The sequence below is a fragment of the Bubalus kerabau genome, chromosome 4 (assembly GCF_029407905.1).
Source record: "Bubalus kerabau isolate K-KA32 ecotype Philippines breed swamp buffalo chromosome 4, PCC_UOA_SB_1v2, whole genome shotgun sequence".
In the NCBI taxonomy this organism is placed as follows: Eukaryota; Metazoa; Chordata; class Mammalia; order Artiodactyla; family Bovidae; genus Bubalus; species Bubalus kerabau.
The window spans coordinates 172,971,748-172,993,907 of record NC_073627.1 but is presented as its reverse complement, the minus strand read 5'-3'; the positions used below and the strand labels follow the sequence as shown (position 1 = coordinate 172,993,907).

At 48.0% G+C, this 22,160-nt stretch overlaps 1 protein-coding gene across 27 annotated transcripts in view; it reads right to left on the bottom strand.

Moving 5' to 3' along the window:
• The window catches only part of ZNF618 (zinc finger protein 618), a 204,755-nt gene that overhangs the window by 91,088 nt on the left and 91,507 nt on the right, over positions 1-22,160 (bottom strand). For all 27 annotated transcript variants that reach the window (XM_055579422.1, XM_055579441.1, XM_055579413.1 and 24 more), the window contains one exon: positions 2,351-2,394. In XM_055579422.1, the coding sequence (XP_055435397.1) occupies positions 2,351-2,394 (44 nt within the window). The remainder of the gene's footprint in view (positions 1-2,350; positions 2,395-22,160) is intronic.

Below are 22,160 nucleotides of genomic sequence, written 5' to 3'. Positions count from 1 at the left end.
TGCAGACCCAGCACTTTGAATAGTGCCTGCCACGGAGCAGGTGCCCAAATGTCTGTTGGATGGATAAATTAGCATCTAATCCATCTGAGTCCATAGCACAGAGTACTGGGTCTAACCTAGCAGGTGTTCAATGAACAAGAGAGGGCGGTGGGGGCAGCTGGCTAGACCCTCACTTGAGTACAGCATCAATAAGTGGACAGAGCACCAGCTTAGGGAGGGCCAAGGCCTGATACTGCCACTCACTCAGCACATGACCCTGAGCGGGGTCTTCTCTCCCCATGCGTTCAGTGAAGGGAGTGACTAGACAAAGCCCAAGGCCCCTTTCAGTCCTGACATTCAGATCTAGGAAGCATTTCCAGGCACTGGCAGTTTAGGGACTCTCGCTACCCCACAAGCCACAGCCTCATACACTGTACTTACACAAGATTCTCATGTCAGGGGCCCAGAAGAGAAATACAAGGGCGCTGGGCAGCCACTGGCTACATGAGTCACTGTCTGGATTTCCAAGCCCAAGCTCGACTGTTCAGCCCTTCAATCTAGCCCGCACTCCCTGCCCCTACACTATCCCAGCTTCTCCCACCTCATTCAGGGTACCCATCCCATAAACACTCACTGAGTGCTGGCTGGGGATCAGCCCAGAGCACTGAACAAGACAGAAGTGGCCTCTGGAGCTGGCACTTGAGAAGCAGAGAAAAGCACACAAATACGAGGAGTAAGTGAAGAGCGTAAACAGGCCACAAGCGACACAGGCCACAGGTGGGGCTGGAGGGGCTCAGAGAAGGCGTCTCAGAGGGGAGGATGGGGTTGAGACCTAGAGGGTGAAAGGGTCATAGAAAGACTGGGGAAAAGAACATCCCAGGCAAAGGAACAGCAGTTGCAAAGACTCTCAGGCCAGGAGCCGGCACACTCTGGCCACTCGCGTATTTCCGTTATCATCTGTGGCTGTTTCTGGATTATGCTGGCAGACGCGCCACAGTGACCTATGGCCTGTGGAGTGTGAAGGACTATCTGACCCTTTATAGGTAAAGATGGGCAACCCCTGGTTTACAGAGTTAGAGGGTCAGGGTAGCTCAAACAGACCGAGCAAGGAGGAGACGTACGAGAAGACCGGGGAGGTGGGTGGAAGCCAGGCCATGCTGGCTTGGGTGGGTTACACTGATCTCCAGCCTGGTGTCAGTGCCTCCTTTCGAGCCGTCTCCAATCCATCCTGCAAATGGGGGCCAGGGTGATCTCCCTGAAACACAGAGCTGAGCACCCTCCCCTTCTGCTCCCATGGTTTCCCAAAGCACATTACAAGGAACACTAGCTCCATGGGACAGACTTCAATAAAAGCATGCCACAGTTAAGTAAGTTTGAGAAACATGTCATTCTCCTCTCTCTCTCTCCGATGCTCTCAAGCAAGCACCCTAGCATGTGAAATGCTTTGGAAAGTTCCACAGCAAAGAAATCTGCAGACTTTGACTCGTCAAATTATTTGGCCAAAGAACCCTTCCCCCCACCCCATAAAAATCTATTAACATTTAAAGAACCAGTGTTCCATGAGCTGAAGGGCATACTCCTGTGCTTGGCACACCCAGCTCCAGTAGGTAATCCTAGAGCCTGTCCTACATTTTGTGGATGTGGCCTGGGAAGCCTTCTCTCTAGGCTGTCCCTTGCCTTCTTCTTGCCATCAATGCCCTAAATAAAGGTCATCTGGCCACTCCAGCTGCTCTATCCAATGGAACAGCACCAACGTTTATAGCAAGTGAGTGTCTGCCAGCACCCCTGGTGGTAGACGTCTACTCCACAGGCCTGTCCAGGGTTGCTTTCCCCCTGTCTTCAGTCACAACATTCCCGCTCTCCTTTGGGGACCACCCTTCCGCCATCCCTTGCCAGCTCCAAGGGTGAGGTCTGGCTAAGCAGAACATTCCACCCTCCTGATTTGGAGGGACAGGGTTAGGGGAGGAGCACAGGACCGAAGTCAGGCCAATGAATTCCAGACTGGCCTGGGCACCCTTGGAGTTCACGATGAGGCAGTCGAGATGGGATTCAACCCCAGGTCCTCCTGCCCAGTCTTGCACTTCACCCCCAAGTCTCCGCTAACTTGAGCAGCCAAGGCCAGTTCAGCACTGAGTCATCCTTAGATTCCAGTCACAGGTGCCCACAGAGGGCACCAGGAGGGCTGGGAAGTGCTACTCATAGCTCCATGTCCTCCAGGGAAGTATGGCTACTTCTCAGCAAAGGGGGCTGGCCTGGACCATCCATTCTTTCAGGTGGTAGGTGATGACCAGACAGAGGTGGTTGTTAGCCAAGCGACCAGGGATGAAGGAAAGGGGAGCGCGGCGAGGGGTAAGGGGGGGGGGGGGCATACCTGCTTGCCGCGCTTTTCCTTCCAGCCGCACTGGCTCCGTCAGCCTGCAAAGGAAATCCAGAACACCTACATCAGCCAAGAGGAAGACACAGAGGCTACCCACCGTACCCTACCAGGCTCCCGCTCAAACACCTGCTTTCAGAGGGGTGAGCGGGCCACCACCCCTGCTCCATTCCTCCAGGCTGGAAAAATCTGCCCCCAGTGGCAAGAGGAGGTCAGGACAGCCATCCCCCGACCCCACCCTCCACCACCAATCTGCTTGGCCCTTTAAATCCAGCCGAGCACCCACTGCCAACATAAACCCAGCAACCACAGAGCTCCTGGGACTCGGTGAAAAGTAAGTAACCAGCTAAATCTGAGATTGAATTGCACCATTTTTATTTTCAGCTGGGATTTCCAATAAAACAGTAGCCGCAGATTTATTCCTACCAACTGGAGGGGGAAAATCCTATTATGTTAAAACAGGCTGTCCCCCAACCCTGCAAGCACAGGGAGGCAAGAGAATGCTGGTTTGTAATCGCTTTTATTTGGGGGGTGGGAGGTGGGGAGATAAGGCTAACCAAATGAAATCTTCAGAAATCATGAAATTCTAGTTCAGACAGAGAGACTGAGGCCCTAAAAGAGAAGGGAGTTGCCTGAAGTCTCATGAGGAGTGAGTGACAAATACCCAGCGATCCCAGTGACACCCAGGCCCATGCTGGGGAGACCTCAATGCTAAGGCCATGGACATGGGAAAAACTAAGGCCATGGGTTCTCCAACACCCCCAGTTGGAGATGCATGGCCCAGCTTTGGGGGAACATTTATGATAATAGTAACCACAGCTGGAATAATGCAAGTTCAAAACTCAAGTGCACATGTGTTTCCAAATTCAGAATCTTTCCAGTTTTAGAATGGTTATGTGTTGCATGTGTTCTATATTTTGCAACAACCCTGGAAGGCCTGGGGAGCACCCGGTGCTCAGGCAGGTTGGTATTTCTGCAGTGAAACATATGCAGTCAGCACATGGGTGACATGAAGCCGGCACCCAGCCTCTCCCCCTTCTGGTCAAGTTCTGTCACCTCACCAGTTAGAAAACATCTTTTCATTTCCAAGCTTTTTGACATTCAGGGTTGCAAATAAAGGACTGAGGACTTAAAAACAGCAGCAGCTACCTGTTAATCAGTGCCTCTGAGAAGCTGCAAACTGGCAAAACCAGATGGTGGACTTTGATTTAAACAGTCAATATATAAAAATAAAGGGATTTCATCCCCCCCAAAGCCAGATGTTCAGCTTCTAAAAGCAGCATGCAGTCCCACGTGACCAATCAGCTTGAGTGGACATACCTGGTTAGCCACAGTCCCCACCACCCCCTCTTGTCTACTTCCCCACCCAGTCCCCTGTGGGTACCAAGACTCACTCCCCCAGCCAACTTCCCACCCAGCACTAACGTGTGGGCACTGAATGCCTCTCATTTAATCCTCTGGACAGGTTCCCCAACACACATACACAGTCTCCCCATTTTATAGGTGAGGCACCGAGGGTCAAAGAATTTAAGTCATTTATCCAACATTCCTTGTGGCTCAGCTAGTAAAGAATCTGCCTACAATGTGGGAGACCAGGATTCAATCCCTTGGTTGGGAAGATCCCCTAGAGAATGGAAAGGCTACCCACTCCAGTATTCTGGACTGGAGAATTCCATGGACTTTATATAGTCCATGGGATTGCAAAGAGTCAGACACAACTGAATGACTCTGACTTTCACTTTCATCCAATATCCCACAGCTACAAGCCCAGGTGTGGGTCATTCCAATGCCCACCTTCCTCGGCTCTGGAATATTTTATCTCCCTCCAACACTCAAGAGAGCCAACCGGGAAATGGGGTGAGTGTACACAGCCCCCACTGCCCACAGGAAGGAAACGGACAGGTGAAGGGGGTCACAAACAAGGAGGCAGAAACACAAGGCTTGGCAGGGAGAAGCTAATGGGACACCAGTGTATTATTTCCATGGAAGAAACAAGAAAGCAGAAGATGGTTTGCAAATAATTTCACTGGGAGCAAAAGAACAGGATCAATTACAGCCTCTTTCCGACATCTTGCATTCCTCAAACTTGTAAGGAAAACGAATGCAAGGAGTTGTTTGAATGCTCATATCAGAAAAGGCGAAAGTGGTAGGGGTGGAAATTCTGCCCCCAGAGAGCTTGAACACAGTAAAACCTCCGGCGCACCTTTCAGACTCAACTACATGTGTATTTATAGAATTTCATACCCATCTTTAATGTTATATATATATTTTTTGTCCTTCTCCTTCACACATAATTTCACACAAAGTTGACCAGTTCAAGTGTTTTGAACATGCAACTGGGCAGAGAAATGAGTCTCTCTTTGGCACAGCTGCCCATCTCCATGTGCATTCCCATTTTCCCTTTTATTGTGTTCATGATATTTGAACTTCTCATCACTGGTACCTACATACATTTTCGTTTTCCACTCATTTTTATCAAACTAAGACGAAGTGCTAAAAATGTTCAAAGAGCTGTCCAAGCAAATCTTTCTGTAGAAGCCTAGATGGGATGGGATAACTGGAGGGAAGAGCGCATCCCTGCAGGGTGGGAAATGTCTGTTTATTGGCAGATATGAGAAGCAGATATGGAAAGGTGATAGAGATGGACCATGGACCACAAGTGAGAGATGCTCAAGAGAGCGTGTGTCAATACCACAGCCTCTCTCAATCTCAGCCTTTGGGCCTGAGTCCAGACCCACCCGAAGCTCCAATACTTTGGCCACCTGATGTGAAGAGCAGACTCACTGCAAAAGACCCTGATGCTGGGAAAGACTGAAGGCAAGAGAAGAGAACAACAGAGGATGAAGTGGTTGGATGGCATCACCGACTCAATGGACATGAGTTTATACAAACTGTGGGGGATGGTGAAGGACAGGGAAGCCTGGTGTGCTGCAGTTCATGGGGTCACAAAGAGTCAGACATGACTTAGCAACTAAATTGAACCAAACTGAACCAGACTACTTTAATGGGGCAGCCTCTATGGGCCTCCCACCCCCACCAGCCACAGTGCTGAGGACACCGATTCTCAGTTGCCGAGATCCCTAAGGTGCCAGGCTGGCTTTGTCTGTGTCCTCACAAATATCTCAAAGCAAGTCTTACTGTTTGAATTAAGTTGATATTGCCATTTTCCTGGGCCCAAATGGTCTACTACCAGCAATTTCATTCAATTTGACCCAAACCACAAACTCACAGATTACCCAGTGTAATCTGATCTGATTCTCAATTTGAACCAAGTTTAAGAGCACAGGGCTTAGAGTCAGAGGGTATGAATTCAAGTCCTGGGTCTGCCATTTTTGAGCTGTACAATCCTTGGCAAGTCATCTGCACTCTCTAGGCCTCAGTTTCTTCATCTGCAAAATGGCAACATGCCAACACTAGGGTCTATTTGCTTGGGACTGGAGGGAGACTTAAACATGATAAATACGCTATATACATAAAACTACTTAGTGTGAGCCCAGCTGTAATAATAATAATAATCATTAACAACCCTAGATATAGCTATAAAGGGTACCATTTATTGGGCCCAAGAAACCGAGGCATAGAAAAACAGAGTGACTTGTATAAGAGTACAGAGCAGATGGGCAAGAGGCAGAATCAGTCCTGGACCAAGCCACATGTCTTCCCAGCCTGTCCAGGGGCCTGATCTGAATCCTCGGCTGCAAGACAGAAGGTCATAAGCATCTACCAGACCCCACAGCCCTAAGGCTTTCTCCAAAGGGCTGGTCAGAGTGACAGTGAATACAGTGATGCTGGTAAAGTACTAAACAGAGGCCAGGTACGTGGAGAAATGGAAACTCTACTGCTGATGCCACCACTGGACCATGTGCGCCTAAAGAGGCAGCTTCCGCCTGGCTCTGTCTGGGTCTCACCTTCAACCTTGGGCATGCTCTTTCCTTTCCCTGGACCTGAGGTTCTCATAGGTAAAAACAGGGACAGGAGGCACAAGAGTTCAATCAGATCATCGCACCTCCTTTCATCTCTGACGCTCTACGTGGAGTTGACGCAAACCTAACCAGACCTCTCAAGGGTAAATGAAATATGATGGGGGAGTGGGCTCACGAGAGACCTTCCTCCTCTTACGCAGGTGGGGGTAAAGGTACACAAACCCAGCCCCCCCAGCAGCTCCCCACAAGGGCACAGCCCCACCCACTCCTTACCACACCAGCTTCTTCTCAGGGCCTGGCCAAGGCTATTTTTGGTTTCATCCGACCCTCCTCTTCCCTCCCAAATGAACGTTGAGTTGTTCTTTTCCATTCTCTTATTAAGGATTTTCTTGGAAAGAAAATATTATTCCTAACCCAGAAATTTTATTTCTAAATTTGTGCAAATGTAAGTTGTAAGACATTAGCTGCATTTCACATTTTGTGCAAATGGCAGAAACAGGCAATTCGTGTGCTACGGGATGGGGGCTGGCCAACGATTTCGATAAAATAAACCCTTTTTTAATTTAAATGCTAATGCACTGAATTAAAATTTAATAACTGAGGAAATTGAAAAGCCGAGCAGGAATATTGGAAATAAATCCAAGCAGAAACAGCTGAAATTAAAAATTCTAGAGAGTGGGAGGATAGCAGCTAAGCTGTCTTATATGATTACATTTTTTTTTTTTTTTTTTTTCAGAATGAAGCAAAAAAAAAAAAAATCCTATCTCTCGCTGGCTCCAGGGCAGTAAATCCACAGTGCTGTGATTTATTGCTCAATTTTCCTGAGGGAAAAAGGCTTTCTTTCATGCTGAAATATTTCATAAATTTCAAGCCAGCATAAATTCTTAATTTAAAAGTTATGGAGGTCACATTTAGTGCACTGGTACGGTTCCAAAATCTTAAAGGAATAGCAGCAACCGAAAAAAAAAAAAAAAGCAAAAAGGAGGGGTTGAATTTGCTCCTTTTTTTTTTTCCTTTTTTCCATTTTGGTTTTAATTCATGAGTTGAAATTTCATTATTAAAGATTCTTCCTGGATGGATGGAACCCAAGCAAGCACGTGGGGAACTGGTGTGTGTTTGGAAATCTGCTGCAAAAGATGAAGAGATAAAGATTTAATTCAATTATAAAAAGGCATTTTTTTTTAAAGCCACTTGAGGAATTTCTGGTAAAAATTTCCTCCCTTCATTGCCCAGGAAGGGGTGAGAGTGGGGGAGGGTGGCCAATGTAATTGCTTCTCTTAGATCGCCGATCTTTTGTGCACACTGATATATTCATTTGTTATACAGCTGTTCAGCGGCGGAAAGAATGCTGGGGCGCCCATAATTCTAAGCAAATCAATCAAAAATTAATGATTTGTCATGCTTGCACAATGGAGGAAAACAGCTCCTTGGGTCCTGGCTGCCTGATCTGGAAGAATGAAATGCCTTTCTGCGATAAGAGAGCAGAGCCAGAGGCTCAGGGGGGCCGAGGGGCCACTGGAAATGTGAGGGCTCGTGGCCCTGGAGCTCCGAGAAAATGGAGTGGGCATCTCCAAGATGGCGCGTCAGCGGTCAAGCCCAGGACAGACCTGAGACAGCACATTTCCGTGGTGGTATAATTAAGATCTTGCCTTTTCCCTCCCCCACTGCAACTCGAAAATTGCTTCCTCCCTGGAGACTTAAATGACTCCCCATCCCCCCAGCAGATCTGATTAGTCCTGTTCATTGTTCTCCCAACACGGCTAACACACGACCACCAGTGCCTTTCGCCAGCTCTACGGGACGGGGACCACCATTCCCGGAGAGCCTGTGCTGCCCCAGACCCCTCCTGGATAAAGACCACATCCCACATGTGGTTGTGTCTCTAGCAACCAGCTAAGGGCTTGGCACAAGCCAAATATTCAGCAAATATGGTTGAATCCATTAATTACTATTTCTCAGGTAATACAGATCAGCTGGTAAAGAACCCACCCGCAATGCCAGAGACCTGGGTTCGATCCCTGGGTTGGGAAGATCCCCTGGAGAAGGGAAAGGCTAACCACTCCAGTATTCTGGCCTGGAGAATTCCATGGACTATACAGTCCATGGGGTGGCAAAGAGTCGGACACGACTGAGTAACTTTCACTTTCACTTTCTCTGATACTGAGGTTGCTTCAATGAATGATAAATTGCACTGGCAATTATACATGGGTCTTGCCTGGAAAATCCCATGGACGGAGGAGCCTGGTGGGCTGCAGTCCATTGGGTCTCTAAGAGTTGGACACAACTGAGCGACTTCACTTTCACTTTTCACTTTCATGCATTGGAGAAGGCAATGGCAACCCACTCCAGTGTTCTTGCCTGGAAAATCCCAGGGACGGAGGAGCCTGGTGGGCTGCCTCTATGGGGTTGCACAGAGTCGGACACAACTGATGTGACTTAGCAGCAGCAGCAAGCTATGACAATAGATCTTAAATAATCAATCCTTTATTCACTCAACACATATTTCTTGAAAGCCTACTATGTGTCACGTACAATGCTCAGCTTTGGATGGACAACCTCAAACCCACTGGTGGACAATTCCATACCCTCAGTGTTCACTGCTTCTTAGCTTCCTTCCATCCTTGGAAGGGAAGAGTGGACACGAATCTGGGGGAGGAAGGGACGCCCCCTGATTGTTCAAATCCTTCTGAAGTCTCATCTTTCTTACTAAGTCACGTGACTGTTATATTCACAAGCACCAAATGCATATTGGTCCAAAATATGTCTGTGTACTTTAGTTTGCACATAAAAATTGTTTTAAATTACCAACTGGTACAACTGACCCTGCAGGAAGAAGCTCAGCCTCAGCAGTGAGTGAAATCAAGTGCGCTTGACCTGGAGGCCTGCAGGAGGCACCAAACCTTTGAGAAGAACCTACCAGAGCCTCAGGACCTGCCCAGAGGATGACTCTATGTCCCCTACAATTTACTGAGGACAGGAGGACAAGTGGGTCTGAAACAACTCAAGCCCCATTTACATATCTCTTTCCTTTCCAACCACCAATGGATCCCTCAAATCTAACTTGAACTTTTGTCCCAGTGAGTCACATGACTCAAGTCAGGAGAAAGGTGTTTGCTCACCTCACAAGTATTTACTGAGCTCCTTCTATGTTCCAGACACTGTTCTAGGCAAATATGGTTGAATCTGTTATTATTTCCCTGCCTCACGGTGATCACAATCAAGTATGTGTGGTAGTTACTCAGTCGTGTCTGACTCTTTGCAACTCTATAGACTGTAGCCGACCAGGCTTCTCTGTCCATGGGATTATCCAGGCAAGAATACTGGAGGATCTTCCCAACCCAGATATCGAACCTACATTTCTTGCCCTCCTGTACTGGCAGGCAGATTCTTAACCACTAGCGCCACCTGGGAAGCCCCATACTCTAGAGTGTGTGTGTGTGTGTGTGTGTGTGTGTGTGCATGCTAAGTGGCTTCAGTCATGTCAGACTCTCTACAACCCTATGGACTGTAGCCTGCCAGGCTCCTCTGTCCATGGGATTTTCCAGGCAAGAATACTGGAGTGGGTTGCCATGCCCTCCTCCAGGGGATCTTCCTGACCCAGGGATCAAAGCTGTATCTCCTGTGACTCCAGCATTGCAAGTGGATTCTTCAACGCTGAGCCACCGGGGAAGCCCATACTCACGTATAATCAAGTGTAATTACACTAAAGGGGAGGGGGGTAATCAGAATGCTGGGCCAAGGGAAGAGCTGTGGGCTGCAATTTGAAGTAAGTGGATCAGAGTAGGTGTCACTGGGAAAACAATGGAAGGTGAGGGGGTTGGCCACGCGGTGACTGGGAAAAGAGGAATGGCCAGTGGGAAGACCAAAGGGCAGGTGTGTGCGTGGTGTACTCAATGCACAGACAGGATGCCAGCGTGTCTAGGGCAGATCAAGCGAGGATGAGAGAAGGTCAGCTGTGTAGAGCCTCACAGCCACTGAAGGCTTTGGCTTTTACTCCGCGGAGCCACTGGAAGGTTTGGGCAGAGTCATATAATTTGACTTCCATTTTTTAAAAAATCACTGTGGTTGCTCTATTGAGAACAGACCACGGGGCAAGGATGGAGGCAGGCGGGAGGTTCAAGGATGGAGGCAGGCAGGAGGTTGGTAAGGAGGTTACTGTAACAATCCAGGTAATAGATGAAGGTGGCTGGAACGAGGTTGTGGGAGCATGGGAACTGAGGAGGCATTCTCAGTTCTGAATATATGAAAAGGTAGAACCAACAGGACTTGCTGATAAACTGGATACGAGACATGAAAAAAAGGAAGAATCAGGAAAGATTTTAAAAATCTTGGGCCAAGAAAAATGGAATTGCATTCGTCTGCTGATGAGAATATTAATCATCAGCCTATCACTTTACAGATTGTCCCATCGCACTGAATCCTCCAAATAACCCCATGAAGAAGACAATGCAGTTTATGCCCCTTTGACCAAGAATTAACCAAGCACCCAGGGGGGCCAAGTGACTTGCCCAAGGTCACACAGCTGGCCCAAGGCTTGGGCAGGGCTCACACAGGTCTTCTCACCTAAGTCCATGGTCATTTCCTCTACATACTTGGCCCTTCATCTCTAGAACTGATGAATCAAGCCTGGTCCTAAACAATGTAGATGAACTATTTTCCTATCCAACCACTGGGCTCCAACTCAAACACAGGTAGTCCCCACTTTTACTCACGAGGTGTTTCTGAAAAACACCCATTAAGGGTGACTGTATCAGCGTTGAACAACAAGCTCTGCAAGTTAAAAGAGGATTCCATTCCCAGGGAACTAAATATGATATAAATTCCCTAATTAGACCCTGCTTCTTAGATCACAATCAGTGATATGTTTCTACCATGTGGTATGTGGTTTTATTTTCTATTTATTTTCCCAACTGAACACGGTTACTTAAAGCCACTAACTGAGTGCTTTAAGGATCCGAAGCTTGAGCGATGGAGTGGAGGCTGCTTGAGAAGACTCTGAGTTAAAAGAACTGAACCCAGGAGGCTGATACCATTTTTCAATAGATATTTATAGAGTTCAGACTACATGTGTGATTCTGAGCAAGGCCTTGGGGGGACTGACACTATGATGAATCAGACATGGCTCCTTACTCATGCACCAAAATACTACCCATTAAGTGCCTACTATGTGGTGGGTACCAAGATAATTACTGCAGACACAACAGCAACAAGAACAGTGGGGGAGGCAGACCGTGATTATTTACTTCACACTCAGTTTATAGTTATCAACTAGGAGACTTGCTCAGAAGAGAAAGGCTTGAGTTCCCTGAGTATCTTTGACAACAGGATCCACTGAGATGACAGAGTTGGGAAGGACTTTCCTGTGGGAAGGATGCTGAAACAGGGCAAAGAGCACTCCCATTCAATAGCGGGAATGCAAAATCTAATGCAAATGGCGTTAACACAAGCTGGGTGCCAGCGAGCCAGCAGAAGGGTGCCATCTGGCCCAGCTGGAAAGCCTGGGTCTCTGAATCTTGTGGGGCTACAGCCTTCTCTGAGGGCCTCCACTTCTGGAGGAAGGGACCAGCCCACTGACATGGCCAGGCTCACACAGGAAGCACCTGACCGGACCCCAGGCCAGAACCCAGAGGCTGAGGCAGGCAGGCCCCTCACTGACTGGCCAGATTTCCAACTATTAGAGAAATCCACAGGAAATGACTGATGTCTTTATTCCTCTAGGTTACCATGCATGTCTTTCTGCTCTTCCCCAAGCCCTTGCTATCTGAAAACATGTGTCAAGAATACATCAGGCTTCCTGGGAATGGAACCAGCACAGGCTGTCTCTGTTTTATGCAAGTTTCTCCTTCTCTCTGGTGGGCAGCCATGCAGACTGGAGCAGGGTCCTTTTACTGACTTCATCATATCCACCATCATCATCATCACCACCAGCATCACTGGCACCATCACTGGCATCACCACCACCAGCATCACCATCATCACCACCAGCATCACCATCATCGACTTTGTCCTTGCCACCAGCAGCTGGTAACTACTGAGCACCTGTAAACCAGGCTGAGGAGTTTCAGATTTACTCTAAGGCTCATAGGCTGCTCAGAAGGCACGTGCACCTCTGAAAGCAGCAACTGGTTACAGTACGGAGGCAGGGAGCCCAACACAGAGGCCACTGTCATCTTCCAGAGAAGAGATGATGATGCTCTGGGAACCGTGGTGGAAGAGAGAATGCTCCAAGACCTAGAGCTATTGGGAGTGACAAAGATCTCCTGAGATAGCATTTGGAAAGTGCCCAGGGTGGAGCCAGCATGCAGTAGTTGCTCAATAAATGAAGGTTTAAAAATAAATGCACCATTGCAGCTGCTGAGAAACTCTGTCAGCCGTGGACTGCGTGCAGACGACTGAGAGTAAAAGGTGAATCCACTTCCACCCCTGAGGCCTGACTCATGGGCCTCAGAAGAAGCAGGGAGTCCTGGTTCAGAGAGGACAGGCAACAGCCTCCCCTGGGCTGTCGTGTGGGACTCACCCCTAGACCACAAGCCTCATTCTCATCCCAGGGTGCTGGATGCCACCATATTGGGAACTCTCAGTCCCTACCTGGACCTAAAGGATCTAGAATAGTTCCTGGCTGCTTAATGAGTGTAAATTCTATTTGCTCAGCTGGGCTGGATCACAGAAAATTCTAAGGTTGCATCAAAAAGCATGAGGCTGTTCCTGGGGTCAGGCCCAGCAAGATTATTAGTTTTTGTTTTGGCTTTCTTACTTTTCATACTGAAATAATTTTTCATTTATAAGACAGTTGCAGAGAAACTACAAGGATTCAGTCTGTAAATGGGGCTGCTGGAGGGGGTGATACGCAGGGATTAAGACCAGTTCGGGGGCTGATGCCAGCACCCAGGGAGGGTCAGCTGAGACCTGAGCTAAGCAAGGTGAAGCCCAGTTTCCCTCCCCAGGCCCAGCAGTCAAAAAGCCCTCAGGCTCTAAGACTGAACCATGAAGAAGGGCCCCAGCAGCAGGGGTGTTGGACACTGGGAGTCAGGCAAGGGGGCGGGGGTGGGCACAAGCCCTGCCACTTGGTAGCTGCTGCACCCTGGCCAAGTGACTTGACCTCTCAGCGCCTCAGTGCTTTCTTCTGCAAAATGGGAGTGATACAAGTGGCCACCTCACAGGCTGTCGGGAGGACAAATGGAGCTCCTCAGCCTCACACTTAGAGCAAGGCCTTTACTCCGCAGAGCGTCAGCCTGGGTTATTAGTCCAGCATGAAGGGCCTCGAGGGGGATAGCACCAGCAGTCCCTAGTGTCCAGCATCTACTGAGCACCTGCTGTATGCCAGCCCGGGGTGCGGACATCACGTGCACCGTCTCATCTCCATGACCACCCCTGAGCGGTAGGGACCACGTTCACCCCCACAGCCCAGGCGAGGACCCAGAGTTTGCAGGGTGCTGGGACGGCTAGGAAGAGCCTCAGCCCAGCCTCCAATCCAGATGCTCCAATTTCAAGTTCACATTCCCAAACCCAGCGCCATGCTGCGCCAAGGCCCAGAGGGGTGACCGTGGTGAGTGACATTCCCCACCTTCAGGAGAGGACCCACTCCTCCAGGTACACAAATGCTCTCTGCTTGTTTTCTTTTGAAAAAAGAACTGCATCTCAGTTCTTTACCGTCACACAGTTAATCTCTCAATTTACAAAAGAGCGAGTCATGTGACTGGATTCCACAAAAATTCTCTCTCCAGGTTTATGATTTTACAGAAAACTCCAGGGAAAACCGCCTGGAGCGAGTTAAAACCAGATCAGCCATAAACTATGTCCTGGTACAGCCTCACCAAGCCAAGACTCAGATTACTCATTAAATACGTGATAAATATTCGCTTCAGATCAGCAGGAAGTTGGGGAGGGTGGGTAAAAAAAATTTTTTTTTTGCTTCATGGGGGGGAAAATCCATTATGAATACAGAGTGTGTCAAGCTTCAAATTAGTGAACCCAGAACTGGGGGATTCGGGGACAGAGTTTTTTAAGTCAACCCCGTTAAACCATGACCACCACCCTTAGGTATTTTTAAATAAGGCAGTAAGTAAGTGCTGCAGTTCATAGGGTCACAAACAGTGGAACATGACTTAGACTGAACAACAACAAAGTAAGTGGACCTCAAACCTCTCCAAGAGGACCAAGCAAAGGGCGTGGTGATGCGCGCATGCTCGGACAACCCTGAGGAAAGAGCAGTAGCCCTTTCCTCTGGAGAGGAAAGCCAGGAGACCCTGCCTCTGGCTGCTGGCAGAGGCAATGTCTGGCCTCCATCTGCCCACCCATCCAGTGAGGCTGCTGGACTCAGGACCTCTCAGACACCTTCCAACTCTGACATCTGGAGTCCGGCAGACCTGACTTCAAATTCTGCCTGGAACACTACGTAGCTCTGTGATCTGCCTCCAGTCACATCACGCCTCACAGCCTGTTTCTTCACATGTAAAAGAGAGAAAAGTCCCCATGAACCACAGCTGCCGGGTATGTTAAAACATACAAAGTCTGTAACACTCTCAGCTGGTGCTAACAGTGCTGCAAGAGCAGGGATCGGGATGCCGTCACTATGAGCCCACTGGTGGTGGTGGTGAGGAAGAGTAATACAGTAAAAAAATAAAACAACATATTTTGATGACTCCCAACAGGATTTACTAGGCTCGGAAGTTCCCAGCAGAGACTCTGGAGCCGGATATGCCTGGGTTCAAATCCTGACTCCACCGCTTACAAGCCATGTGACACTGGGTGAATCACTTAACCCTCTGGGACTCAGTTTTCTCACCTGTCCATACAGGAAATTTAATAGTGGTCACCTTGCAAGGTTACTTAGGACTAGATCACTTAGTATATTAAAGCTCTCAAAACAATGCCTGACAGGACTTGCCCAGTGGTACAGTGGATAGGAATCCGCCTGCCAATGCAGGAGGCATGGGTTCAATCCCGGGTCTGGGAAGATTCCACACTCAGTGGAGCAATTAAAGCCTGTGAGCCTCAACTAGTGAGCCCTGGTGCTGTAACTACTGAAGCCCATGAGCCTAGAGTCTGTGCTCCGCAACAAGAGAAGCCACAGAAGTGAAAAGCCCATGTACCACAACGAAGAATTGCCCCGGACACAACAACTAGAGAAAGCCCGCACGGAGCAACAAAGACCCAGTGCAACCAAAAATAAGTAAATATGCCTGACACATAGTGCTGTATAAGTATTAACTACAGAAATAATTAGCATTTATTAAAATATTTATCGTGTATTAAACGTTAGCTAAATAATGATCACTTATTAAAATTCGACCAAGTCTTCTGAGCATGAGTTTGCCAAGCTATAATCTAGAGAGTTCTGACCCATGAGCTCTGAGGACCCTCCCAGTTCTGAAACTTGTTTTGCCTCCAGCTGTCCTACCGCCTAGACTACATTCCACTCTGACCCGCTGGACCCCTGACACTGCTCCAAAAAGGCTTCCCTGACCACAGGGGCAATCTCCTACAGCACCCTGGGAACATCACCACTCCCTGCAGCCTTGCTCCCAAGCAAACTGCAAGTCCCATGAGGGTGGCTAGCGGCTGTGCAGCACACAGGAATGTAATCAAGGTCAGTCAACTGATTTAAGGGGTTTCCCTGGTGGCTCAGATGGTAAAGAATCTGCCCGCAATGCAGGAGACCCAGGTTTGATACCTGGGTCGGGAAGATCCTCGAAGAAGGGAATGGCTACCCACTCCAGTATTCTGGCCTGAAGAATTCTGTGGACAGAGGAGCCTGGCAGGCTACAGTCCTTGGGGGTCACAAAGAGTCGGACACGACTTTCAACTGATTTAAAGAATAAAGGAACTACACTAACAATACTTAGAGAACCATTATGGTGAATGGGGTCAAGGGGATCATCTAGTCCAAGAAAGGCAAACAGGCATTTTTGTTCAGCGCCAATTCTACACAATTAGTTGTGGCTGCCTGGGGCAATGTGTTGAGAAGGATTCTGGGGCCACACCAGTGCTCCTCTAGGAAGAGTGCTGTGATTGATTATTGATGTCTGTAGTGAGTGAGGTAAAGCTGGGGACAGTAGCATGCTTGCCCCCACAAATTTAGCCCAATACTCTTTTTTTACAGATAGAGAAAGAGAGGTCTCCTGGTCTCTAAAGCACCCTTTTTCCAGTCTTCACATTCTCATCTGCAAAAACATTCCTACATGAAGAAGGAACCATGGCCTTTTAAAGTCTGGAGTTAAAAAGAGACACCAAAGGAGAGAGAAGACCAGAGACAAACGAAATACACATTAAAAAACTATGCAAAACAGAAGGCTTACTTTGGTTGTGAAAGAGAAATAATTACAGAAGGGCAAAGTGGAAGCTCTACGAAAGATTTTTTATTTCTTTTTAAAGAAAGAAAAGTCTGGAACACATGCTCAAAGTAGAAATCTTACAAATTCCTATTGCAAAATAACTCCTGGTCAGCCAACCACAATCTCTATAAATATATCACAAGATCAACAGTCCAGGCAAATAGGGGGAGGGGGGAAATGACTGCACAAATTTTTAAAAAAATAAAAATAGTTCTTCTCACAGTTAGAAAGGAAGGAGTCGCCCATTACCCTCAAAATGAGAGGCCCATGAAGAAAACCATGGGCGCCTGCTGAGAAATCAAGACAGCCAAACTATTTTGAAATTATTCTACAATTCTGTTTTCTTTGCAGGGGAAAACAAAATCTGGTATCTTGAAGTCATTAGGGCACCCATTATTTTACCATGGCTTCCATGGGATTATTCACAGTGGCAGCAACCAAAGGCTCCACGGGGTCTGATCTAGGTGGTACATTCTTCAGGGTCTGGGCCAGAAGAAGAGAAGCCACTCTAGATCTTTAAAATGGAGGCAGTTTAATACAGGGATCTGAGGAGAGTAAGCTACTTCTTCCTTGATGGCTCAGTGGATAAAGAATCCACCTGCAATGCAGGAGACACAGGAAATGCAGGTTTGATCCCTGGGTTGGGAGATTCCCTGGAGTAGGAACTGGCAACTCACTCCAGTATTCTTGCCTGAAGAATCCCCATGGACAGAGGAGCTTGGCGGGCTACAGTCCAAAGGGTTGCAAAGAGTACATTTCAAAGGGTCGAAAAGAGTCAGACATGACTAAGCACACAAACTACTTCAACTCTGGGTAGAGAAGACATATGGGGGCCGAAAAGCAACTGAGGATTAGCACGTGGAGAGCAGTTGCTCCCCCTCTAGGCCTGGAGAGAGAGAGGAACACGCATTAACCGGAGTTGGGACAATTCAGTAGGCACCGCTCAATGGGAGTGGTTCAGAGAGGGAGGCGCTGGAACTACACAGAAAACACCAAGAGAGGCAGGGAATGAGTGGGGAGAAACACCCTGGCTTCTACCTTCTTTCCATCTCCCAACATTCCTGCTGTGCATCCTTCCGGCTAAACCATTCAAAGGCCAGAGAGCAAGGATATCTAAGAAACGTGGCTTCTTGAAATTCACAGCACACAGAGGAACAAAAGGGATGCAGCTGAGGGCCAACCAACAGCTGATCAGTTCAGATGGGAAAACTCCTGGAGGGCTGAAACCACCTGATAGCAGGGTCCTGGCAGCCTAGCCCAGGGCCCACCTGGGTCCCGCTGCCCTGTTTAGACTGTAACTTCCTCACAGGCAACGACTATCTTCCCTTGACCTGCACTGTCTTCCACAATATCCAGCAGTCACAGCTCAGGGCTGAAAGGACCCTGGCGGTCTGAGAAACGGGAGCCCAGCCCTCCAGTCCTAGCGCCCCAACACAGGGGTGCTCGAATGGCCTTCCACATATTTTTGCTTCTACCCGTTGCTGGGGAATCTACTACTGACAGGAAATGCACAAGGTGGAAGTCTGTGAGCACGTGTGCTAAGCCATTTCAGTCGTGTCTGACTCTCTGCAACCCTATGGACTGCAGCCCGTCAGGCTCCTCTGTCCATGGGATTCTCCAGGCAAGAGTACTGGAGTAGGGGTTGCCATGCCCTCCTCCAGGGGATCTTCCCAATCCAGGTTTCGAACCCACATTTCTTCTGTCTCCTGCATTGGCAGGCAGGTTCTTTACCACAAATGTCACCTGAAAAGCCAGCTGTCCTTAACGCTACTTGGAAGACCCAAGCACCCAGTGGGCACTCTAGAAGCATCTCCTGACCAGATCTAGAACACTGTGTTCCAAGGATCAGGAGTGGAGGCTCTGAGGTATCAAGTCTGATGCCAGCTGGGTGGGCTGCGAAGACCCCAGAACCGTCCATCTTCAAAGGCAACTCCAGATCCACACTGCAGTGGCCTGGTGGTGGTTTCTAAACCGTATCATAGGAGACAGGTGTGTTCCTGTCCCCGGGGGCACACACTCGACTCTGTGTCCCTCTTTGTCCCAGCTGCTGCTGAAGGCATAGCTTCACACTACACCTTCCCTTTCACCGAAGGGTCCTTTTCCAAGGCTGACCTCGCTCCCCTGTTCTCTTATTGCCTGAGCCATTCAAATAGTATTGATCAACCAGCTGGTACACTCAGTCATCTTTTTATGACCTGTCTTTCCAGCTGGATCATACATCTTCCCCGAACAGAGGCCATGCCTCTGGATTCCCCAGAGCCTACCACACAGCCCAACAGACAGAAAGCGTCTACATGGTATCCTTAAAGGGGAAAATGACCCAGCTTCCCCAAATCCTGAGCCTGGGGTGAGGCAGGAATAACATTTTCTATCAGTGACTCATATCTGGTTAGTGATTGATGGGATTTTTACATCCATTACTTCATTTAATTCTTTACAAGGTAGGAGCCACAGTTTCCCCTTCAGAAAGGAGGGAGTGGAGGTTAAGGAACTTTGCCCAAAGTTACTAGTTACTGGCAGGGCAGAATTTCAAATCCAAGTCTTCTTCCAGGACAAATACTGAGCTCCTTCTGTCTCCTGGCTCCAGTCTTCCTTTCCAAGATCCCCTGTCTTGCTTCTCTTTCATGAAATGAATTGATTAAATGAAATCATTAAGTGATAAAAGTTAATAAATGTAAGGCACTTAGAACAGTGCCTGGCACAGACTAAGTGCTATGTAAGTAACGGTTATCCCTGACTTCATTGGTACCGCCATTATTTCTCCATCAATAAGCTCATTTCAAAAAGTCAACCCATCACAATATCTATAGTCAGCAAACTTGACAGCCAAAGCAGTAGAATACGGAAAATGCCTGCATTTAATTAAAACTGGAAAACTACAGAAGCGCAAATGACTTAACAGTTAAGAGGAGGCATCGGAAGACAGTGTATGATTCTCAGAAGTCTACTCAAAGCACCGACCTCCCCTGTACCAGGCAACCACTAACACTTTATTCAAAATTAAGCTTGAATCTCCTTCCCTGATGAACTTCAGTGGGGAACACTTTCAGTGCACAAAATATAGTACTTTCTCATCCATGCACAGTCTTTAGAGCCAGGGGTCTGTTATACAGATGGAAAATAAGGGCCTAGAGTGGAAGTAAAAAGAGTGAGGTCACATGTATTTCAGCGCCATCTGCAACTCCCTTTCACAGGTGTTAGCTTTATCGGGCACAGTGCTCTGCTAAGCCCAGTGTGGGGCGCTGCAGTCATGGGCATACATGTTTTAGGCTGCTGCTGCTGCTGCTAAGTCGCTTCAGTCGTATCCAACTCTGTGTGACCCCACAGATGGCAGCCCACCAGGCTCTCCGTCCCTGGGATTCTCCAGGCAAGAACACTGGAGTGGGTTGCCATTTCCTTCTCCAATGCATGAAAGTGAAAAGTGAAAGTGAAGTCACTCAGTCGTGTCCGACTCCTAGCGACCCCATGGACTGCAGCCTACCAGGCCCCTCTGTCCATGGGATTTTCCAGGCAAGAGTACTGGAGTGGGTTGCCATTGCCTTCTCCAATGTTTTAGGCTATGGATGTTAAAAAAAAAAAAACAAAAACCAGTGTTCCAGCCACTAGATCCGAAGTCTTTGGGCAAATAAAATAAGCCATCAGCTTCCAACCTCAGGTAAGATGGAGGATGAGAAGGAAGCATTCTGCCATGTTAACTTGCCCAAATGAGATTCTTCTAAAGACTCTCCAAGGCAGCTGTGTGCCCTCAGCTGTCACATCCACTGTTTCCTTTCTCTAATTTTAACTTGGTTCACTGTCACAACCAACTTACCAACTCTCATATTCTTTAACCACATTGGGGAACAAATCCTATCAATACTGTAGGAGAGAAAGAAAAGGCTTCATGCACAAAGATGCCCACTGTGTTATTTATGACAGTGGACACTATTATAAATAAAGTCTCAAGTGTACAAAAACGGAACACATTATTGTGACCCTTATATACATGCTGGCAAGGTTGCTTCAGATCAGATCAGATCAGCTCAGTCGCTCAGTCGTGTCCAACTCTTTGCGACCCCATGAATCACAGCACCTTCAGTCATGTCCAATTCTTTGTGACCCCATGGACTATAGCCTGCCAGGCTCCTCTGTCCATGGGATTCTCCAGACAAGAATACTGGAGTAGGTTGCCACGCCCTCCTCCAGGGGATCTTCCCAACTCAGGGACTAAACCCACATCCTTATGTCTCCTGCATTGGCAGGCGAGCTCTTTACCACTAGCACCACCTGGGAAGCCCACAAATGCATGAATGGTGGAGACCTACAAGAAAAACGCTTGTGTACTAAAGCGAAATATCAGAACAGAGTCAAAAATATGTATACAATTTTATATAAACACTGCAGGCACAAATACAATATGCCAAAAAGCACCAGCTTTGGATGACTAAAAAACATACAACTTTTTTCCTCTCCTTCCTAGTTAGCTTTCTATCACTATTACTTTTGAGGAAAAACTCACCAAACTTTAAAAGACCCAGCCTGCACATCTATAAAGGCAGGTATCTGGACAAGGGAATTTCCTGGGATGCTACCCTTCTCCAGATTAAAGACCTGTGAATCTCCGAAGACTGGCATCTACCCTGTGTCCTCTCAGGATGCAGCCACTTGAGTAGACACGGTGGCTGAGCCCAGGTACACACCAGTCCCCTGGGAAGCACTCAGAGCAGCCAAGCTGCACCCAGGGCTGAGACAAGATGACCTGGGAATATCTTTAAGCACTGACCTTTTCCCTAAGAGGCTCTGGGGGAGGTAATGCTTAGCCTATTGCCTTTTTAATACAGTAGACCCTGAGAGTGAGGTTTTTATGCTGTATGTAATTGCAGCCACAAAAACTATATGACTGCTAGTGTGGATGGAGATATTATGCTGTGCCAATGACTCTAAAAGGCTCATTAAATATGTGAGCAATCATCCAACATCCTCATTATCTAGAGATCATTCATTCACTTCAGAACCGAGGAAACTGAGGTCCTGGGAGGTTGTGGGGAACCGGGTCCAAGTGAGAACGTTCACAGCTGAGTTGTCCCGTGCATGGCACAGTCTGGAATGTGAAGCTGGCTTCTTCAGTAAACCATCTCATTTTATCCTCGCCACTTGTGTACACTGAAGAATACTGTTGCCACGTTCCTGGGGCTTCCCAGAATCCCTAATACTACTGTGATTTTATACTAATAGATAAAGTGAGGCTCAAAAAGGTCAAGTTACCTGCCCCGAATCACACAGCTAGTAAACGAATCTGTACCCAAGCCTGCCTGGCCCCAAAGCCCATATACTCAACTACAGTGCTGTAACTAACTCACCCACCAAAACAAATGAAATAAGAGCACTGTAAATAATCAGACTGCGACACAACACAAAGAAATAAGGGGACTTCCCTGGTGGTCCAGTGCTTAACACTCTGCACTGACACACACAGCAGAGGCTGCATGTTCAATTCCTGGTCCGGGAAGCCCAGCATGCCACATGGTGTGGCCCAAAGCAAGCAAACAAAATAAAATAAGGAAATAATGT